General features: G+C 34.2%; 1 protein-coding gene and 1 long non-coding RNA gene across 2 annotated transcripts; both read right to left on the minus strand.

Annotated features, from left to right (window-relative positions):
• Positions 1–2,959: 2,959 nt before the first annotated feature.
• Positions 2,960–4,034, minus strand: LOC113295794. The gene is made up of 3 exons (XM_026544124.1): positions 3,788–4,034; positions 3,637–3,699; positions 2,960–3,541 (listed from the first exon to the last, which is right to left on the minus strand). The coding sequence occupies exons 1-3, from the start codon at positions 3,872–3,874 to the stop codon at positions 3,185–3,187; spliced, it is 507 nt and encodes a 168-aa protein (XP_026399909.1). The 5' UTR covers positions 3,875–4,034; the 3' UTR covers positions 2,960–3,184.
• Positions 4,035–4,488: 454 nt separating this feature from the next.
• Positions 4,489–7,553, minus strand: LOC113295802. Its single transcript, XR_003332933.1, has 5 exons — positions 7,197–7,553; positions 5,814–6,055; positions 5,144–5,686; positions 4,786–5,046; positions 4,489–4,708 (listed from the first exon to the last, which is right to left on the minus strand). It is a non-coding gene; the product is annotated as an uncharacterized LOC113295802 (long non-coding RNA).
• Positions 7,554–7,906: the final 353 nt, after the last annotated feature.

Consider the following 7,906-nt stretch of genomic DNA (forward strand, 5'->3'; position numbering starts at 1 on the left):
ATGTCAGCAGAGTACCAATGGGCACAACAACACCTCATTTCATCACTCCCAGAAGACTCAACTCCAAAACTGAAGCCTGCGCAAACCTACAGAGATTCAACTATCCTAATTGGATGGCAAGCACCACCTCAGGACTGGATCGAGATCAATTCAGATGGAGCAGCAAGAAGCAACCCGGAACCGGAAGGAGCAAGAACTATAAAGGTCAACTGATGATGGAAATGGCAGACCGTTAGGTATAACAACATCAATTATAGTGGAAACATGGGGCCTTCTTTTAGCAACAAGAATAGCAAAACAGCATTCGTGACCGATGGTTTGGTTTGAAGCAGGTCCCCAAGCTCTTGTACAGTTACTTCAAAATTAACAACACAGATTCCATGGTACCTGAAAGACATGATACAAGAGATTAAATGTTAATGGCAGGTATTCCACACACTAAGACTACCCACGTTTACCGAGAAACAAATCAGACAGCGGACAAATTAGTAAATGAAGCGGAAGATCACCAACAATAAAACCCAACAAGAAAACAACAAGAATATGGGATCACACATGCCCAAACTTCATTTCTAATATTGTACTAGACGATAAGAGTGGGGTTACTTTCCTCCGCATTGTAAGAACTGTCACAACTTAATGTTAATGCATGACTTCGTTCAAAAAAAATAACTATAATAATACTTGAATAATACAAAAATCTCTGGTGCATCACATAGCAGTATAAACATCCCAACCTGATCATGCAAAATATAAGTACTACCTACCTCGGTAAAGGACAGTAATACTATCAAACCATAAGTAATTTGATTTCATTAGAAAAATTCTCGTTGCTATTGTGACGTCTAGGAATGACCTTCTCCAAGAATATAGTGATTTTTTTCCATAAAGCTCCCTATATCTCTTGTACATTAGAAACTCCATTAATTATTCGATTATTTAATAAACTCTCTTAGATAATATTTTTAGCCGGTCTCGAATCGGGAATAAAATGTCAAATTAATAATTCGCTGAAATTATAATTAATACATTTTTGTTTACCTATATAAACCCCATATGAAATATAAATTAATTATTCACTATATATATATATATATATATATTCAATACATTAATGTTTTATAAATATCTTTGTAAGAATAAATAAATTGTCTTCTGTTTTTTATTAAAATCAATATCATATTGAGTTTCATCTCTAATTTTTCTTATCATCGTAAGAATTTCTAGTGTTGTTTCTCATACCCAGGCAATAAATTAATTAATGTGATTGCGGTTTAACAACTTTGTTTCGTGAAGAGGTATTTATTGTATAACTTTCATCATCTTCTTTCCCATCTTTATTAGTTCCCATAACGCTCTCAATTATTTCTTCATCAGTCAACAATTGCGTAACTTCATTTTCTTCCAGATATTCAGGACATCTTGACATTCACTATAACCCAACTTTTTGATCAAATATTTTGCAAGTCTTAAGTGATATCACCGTCTAACTGTTCATCTGAAAGTCTAAACTTATGTTATCTGTTCTTCGAAGTTAAATTTATCTATAAGTTAATAAGATGTTAGTTTATATTAATCAATAATTATTAATTTATCGATTAATTAATTAATCATGGTGGTCCCAACTCTTTTAATTAATACTCGATTATTTAATAAACTCTCTTAAATAATATTTTTGGCCGGTACCGAGTCGGGGACAACGTGCCAAATTAATAATTCGCTAAAATTATAAGATAATACTTTTTTAATTACCTATGTAGGCCTCATATGAAATATAAATTAGTAATGCATTATATATATATATATATATATATCAATACATTAATGATTTACGAAGACTTTTTGAAAACAAAAATTGATTGTCTTCTGTTTTTTGCTAAAATCCATTGAATTTCATCTCTAATTTTTCTTATCATTGTAAGAATTTCTAGTGTTGTTGGATTATCCTTGTTGTGCTTGCATAATGCTCTACGGATTTCATTGATCATTGTTGATTTTTTAACACGTTTAAGATGAGAAGCCATATCGTGTTTATGATTTGTTTGTGTCAGTAGTATGATTTCATATTGTATTTATATAAAATATTTTTTTATTTGTTAGTAGTATGATTTCGTATTGTATTTCTATATGATTTTTTTTTTTGATAATAAATAAGAAATTATCTAGAAAATATGATTTGATATTGTGTTTATAAAAAAAATGATTTGATATTGTGTTTATATAAGAAATAAAAAATATGATTGGATATAATGTTTATAAAAGTATGATTTAATATTGATATTGTCACTATGGGAAAAACAGTGATAAACTACTCCCGAAAAGAGTTGTCATACATATACGACGACGTTTATCGATAAGTTGCATAAGGGAGGGTTGTAGAAAATCCTCAAATCTTTACAAGCCTTCAGTTATAGTCGTAAACATAGTTGTTTATTAGTTTTGTACAATGCTTGCTTCAGTTGTGAATGTCTTTCAAAATTTCCTCTTAATTCCTAACACAACTCATATATGTGTTGTGAAAATAACTACTACACTACACTTGTTGACAACAATGGTCATAGTTGTATGTCTTTTCTTTGACAACAATTACTAGAGTTGTATGTCACTTTCCTTGACTACTTATGTATGAGTTGTATCTCAAGTATTTGACAACAAAAGAAAGAGTTGCAAGTTATTGTCTTGGCAACTCATTTATGAGTTGTATCTCAAGTATTTGACAACAAAAGGAAGAGTTGCAAGTTATTTTCTTGACAACTCATGTATGAGTTGTATCTCAAGTATTTGACAACAACAGGAAGACTTGCAAGTATTTACTTGAGAAGTAATGTTAGAGTTGTATGTCAAATCTTTGACAACCAAGCTATGTGTATCAGAAACATGTATTACAATCCACTTACAAGCTTTTAAAACAGGTGTGGTTCTTTATCATTTGTGAAAAAAAAAAATGAAATTGGCGACATCATTCAAATATACCAGCATTATTCATCCAAATGTACCAGTTTAAGATCATTAAAACACTAAACCATTTCACCATTAAATTAATGTACCAGCATTCATTCAAATACTTAAACCCCTCAAACACCTAACCAGTTTTAGATCATTCAAACACTAAACCATTCGACCATTCAAAATATCCAGTGACACAACATGAAACACTCCCAAAGAAGATTAAGAAGTCAGATGGCTAGTCAAGCAATATCAAATCCTTGGCCCATGAGATGTAAGTTCCTATAGCATCATGGATACACTTCAACTCATTGGTTTGCCTGTAGAGAAGAGCATCATCCACACGAGAAGCTTTCACAGATACCTTGTAAGCTCCAAAACCTATTGGCATTCCATGGATGAACTTCTTTGGATCTGTTTCAGCAATAACTGCATCGGCCACAATCTCGCCCTCAGTGTACCAACTGAGTAACCTGCAAGCTCTATTCTTCTCTGGCACTCCCACTGGTTGTGGCACCACATTTGTTCTGCTCAATGGACTGTCGTTTTCACGGACAATGCTAGCGCTAGCATGGTTGTTACTGACATTTCCAGACTACAGAAAACATACCACAGTTACAAGAGAAATTTACATAAATCAAAGAGAGAAAAATGCCATAATTCAAAGAAGAAACAAGTAAACAGAGTTACATTTGGACTGGCATTTTGCAACAGTGATCCATCATGGCAGCAGACACATCTCGAGCTCCTTTCCTATATAAAGACCAAACCAGCTATATAAGGGGCAAGTTTTTATTCATAAACTAAGAAAAGAATACAACATCAATAATAAAATTTTCACCTCTAACATCATAAGTCTCCCATTCAATTCCTTCATACTTTCCCGACACTCGTTAATGTTCTTCTTATAATGGGACTTGACAACCATCTTTGTCTTTGTCGCTCCAAACCCTATTCCTTTGAGTCGACCTGGTTTGTCATCACCAAGAGCTTTGACAAGAATATCATCTGTCACAGATGATCCACCAACATCAGAACCAGCATCTGCTTCAGCTCTTGCAATTTTGTCCTGTATTAGTGTTAAACAGAATTAGTCACATTTATGAATTGAATCATTCAGACACATAAACAAATAAAGAATAAGTCTTTTGGGTCCTCAAAAAAGCCTCAAGAACCCTTGGATTTGGTTCCTTTCCTTCCTTCTGCTTGTGACCCGTTATCCACAATTCAACTCTATCAATCTTTTCAGTAGTGTTCCTCTCCTTTTGCTGCAAACAAAATGTAAATTCAGTTGGTTAAAAAATCCACACATAGTTTATAAACATTCATACTAGCAAACACATAATGAACATACCATTTTCGCCTCCATACGAGCATAACCTTCCCTACTGATCGTGTGTGGGTGGTATGCTTCTGCCGGATTTCCTGCATTTTGAGTCTTTTTGCCTGAAAAGTAATGGAATGTCGTTAAGTAACAAGACATAACCAATAAAATGATTGTAGAAGGACTTAACTTAAAAAATTACATAATATAAAAACTTACTCTGAATTCCTTCGAGAAAACAGTTTCAACGAACTCCTCCCACTCATTGTCTGACATGTTCTGTGGTTTAAGTGCTTTTATCCTCTTCTCTCTTTCTTCTTCTTCCAACTCATCAAGGTATAATATCTTGCCTGTTTTCTTAGACCTAGCCTCCTTAAGATAACAACACATCTTCCCATGATAGTAATCTCTGTAGAAATCATCAACAATGAACCTCATCTGCAAATAACAGTGAAGGAGTTGAGATTAATATTGAAGGTTAAAAGAGCTAAAGAGGTAAAGAGTTAAGAAATTACCTGGACAATCTTCCATACATTATCTTTGGCTTATTTAGGGACCAATCTCCAGTCCTTGAAATTTAATGGAATGTTTCGCCTAACTAAAACTCCCAACACACTTGCAAGTTGCACGGAAGGGTCACCAATGGGTTGATCTTTATTGTTAAAGCTAACAGTGGCCTTGTCTGGATTTTTTGTCTTGTCCTCTGTTATCCCTTGTGAAGACATCCTTGTTAGTCCACGAGGAACACTTTTTCTCTTCTCCTCTCCCTGTACAACCTAAGTGTTATCACAGTTATCAAGCAAAAGAGTTAAACAAGGATTAAAAAATTATCATAAAGAAACAACTTAAATTAAGCGACACAAAGATTTATACCTCATCTCCTTTTTCATTTTCATTTGCTGCGATGTCATTCTCTTTATCATTCTCCATTTCCTTGTTTTCACCTTCCTCTCTTCAGTAGCAACAATATTCTCTGGTTCCGCTTCCTCTTTATCTTCACATTCTTCTGCTAACCATATCAGAGAGGGTATCATTTGGATTCCTGATTTTCACATTCGGACATGGGCCTGATTGGGACAATTTCCGCTTCACTGTCCTTTCCTTCTCAAAAACTTCGTTGGAGCGTGCAGTTTGAGATGATCCTGATGTGGACTGGACTGGTACAGATTGTGCGACGCTTTCCGGTTCAACTAAACCTTTTCTTTTCCTAGGTGATGATCGTGTTGGAGTACTCTTTTCAGCGGTATGATCTCGTTCCTCTGACTTGTTCTTAAACCTAGGGGATGTCCATCTTGGTGTATTTTCACGTTCAGTTGGTGAATGACTTGGAGATCCTTGGATTGCAGGTTGCTCTGAACTCTTCTTCTTGTTAGGAATTGTTTGTTTGATTTCAGACTTTGAAGGCTGCGAAATCTACTTCTTTTTCAAAATGATTTGCAACTTAAATAAGTTAATAACAGGAGTTTGGTAAATAAATTGAGTTATACAAATAAAAGAAACTGAATCAAGATAGTTTGGTAAACTATAAGAGATGTCTTAGTACCTTATTCTTTGGTAATGGGACAGACTGGACAGTTTTGGCTTCCTTGTTAATCTGCGACATAAACTAGAATAGGTCAAACAAAAGAAGATGGTAAATAAAATCATCACACTAAACAAAGAATTATATGCTGGCGATAAGTCTTTATCCTCTTCTTGGGAGTTGGAACAGATTTTTTGGTCCTGGTTTCCTTGGTAACCCGAAACAGATTGTTCTTCACCATTTTTTATCCACACATACAGCTACTGCAAAAACAGAATTAAAAAGTCCAAAATTAGAAACCAAAAACATCAAAATTCTTCATACATAATTGGACCACCAATACATAATTCATATGGCATAATTGGAACACCCACATATAATCTAGCAAACATCAAGAAAATATTATATTGATACCAAATTAGAAGGATTTTTAAATGAGCTGGTGCACTCATTTTCTTATGAGTAAGTGGATTACTTAAGAATGAAGCGATTGTCTCGCTCATAAGAAAGAGAGTGCTCTAGCTCTCATCAATCCTTAACCACCAAATTTCTCATACGTATATCTATTAAAACAATAAAAAATCAAGCAACATTAACCACCAAGAAACTGACAACATGAGGTTGGAATACCGAAGCCCTGCATAAATCACAGTTGAGAATGAGCCAGGGGTTCGGAACTCCAACCCCCTGTCGTAATAGAATTACTTGGTAGCTTATAAGAGACACGCATAAATCACAGTTGAGAATGAGCTGGTGCACTCACTTTCTTATGAGTAAGTGGATTACTTAAGAATGAAGCGATTGTCTCGCTCATAAGAAAGAGAGTGCTCTAGCTCTCATCAATCCTTAACCACCAAATTTCTCATACGTATATCTATTAAAACAATAAAAAATCAAGCAACATTAACCACCAAGAAACTGACAACATGAGGTTGGAATACCGAAGCCCTGCATAAATCACAGTTGAGAATGAGCCAGGGGTTCGGAACTCCAACCCCCTGTCGTAATAGAATTACTTGGTAGCTTATAAGAGACACGCTCAAAAATCAAACTCTAAATCAATCAACATAAGAATCGTCTCATACTCTAAACAATCCACCTATGAATCGGTTCTGTCAAAAACCCAAACTCCGCTAAAAAATAAAATCCTGACAGGAAATAACTCTAAATCATACAAAAAGAAAAAAAAAAATCAAACTTCAAATCAAACTCGGCATATGAATCGGTTTCATAAAAAACCCTAACTCGGCTAAGAAAAACCCTAATCAAGAAATAACTCTAAAATCAAACTATACATCAAACACAAAGCATATTAAAAACTGTAATGAAACTGTAAATGAAAAACTAATCATAAATCAAACAGAAAATTGAAAAAAAAAAATCCTACTCAGGTGAGATTTATACCTGATGTTGAAGCTGAGCCTTCTGGGTTAAAGGTGAAGTTATTCAACTCTTAGGGCTTCAATTGAACTCTCGAACTTCAATTTTCAGGCGAGATTCCAGTTTTTTCAAATAAATTGATTTTGGGATTTTGCGATTGAGTTTTTCTGATTTCAGTTTCTTTTGGGTAAGAGGTGAAGTTGGGTTTTGGTATGAATGAAATTGATTTAAGGGTGAGGTTTGCTTTCTTCTGGGTTTACATTCTTCTAGGTTGCAGAGCAACACCTTCAAAGACACACAGAGAAAGAAGAAATGAAATGAGAAGAAGAAAAAAATGTTTTGGATAGTTAGGTTTATTTTCTTCTGACAGAGAAAAAAATGTTCTGGTCAATAGTCAATAGTCAAAATCTAGAAGGATGTGTGTAAATTTGGGCAGGCTTTTTTGGTAGGAAACATGGGACATTCTCATTGGTTTCAAAAAGAGCATACGGATTGAGAAGAAAACACAATTTGGTAAATGCTAACCGTTAGATTGGATTGAGAATTTATTTCCTTATATTTGGTTCGTTGGATTAAAAATGGGACATTTTCATTGGTTTAAAAAAGAGCATACGGATTGAGAAGAAAACACAAAATTTGGTATAACCAAACAAGGATGTTGACCGTTAGATTGGCTTGAGATTTGATTTCTTTAAATTTGGTTCGTTGGATTACAAACATTTACAATAAAACCA

The sequence above is a fragment of the Papaver somniferum genome, chromosome 1 (assembly GCF_003573695.1).
Source record: "Papaver somniferum cultivar HN1 chromosome 1, ASM357369v1, whole genome shotgun sequence".
Classification (NCBI taxonomy): domain Eukaryota; kingdom Viridiplantae; phylum Streptophyta; class Magnoliopsida; order Ranunculales; family Papaveraceae; genus Papaver; species Papaver somniferum.

Coding starts and splice junctions, on each gene's coding strand:
- LOC113295794 (XM_026544124.1), bottom strand. CDS start 3,874: ATGGTTGTCAAGTCCCATTATAAGAAGAACATTAACGAGTGTCGGGAA. Junction 3,700..3,787: donor GGAGACTTATGATGTTAGAG/GTGAAAATTTTA, acceptor GTCTTTATATAG/GAAAGGAGCTCGAGATGTGT. Junction 3,542..3,636: donor TGCAAAATGCCAGTCCAAAT/GTAACTCTGTTT, acceptor TGTTTTCTGTAG/TCTGGAAATGTCAGTAACAA.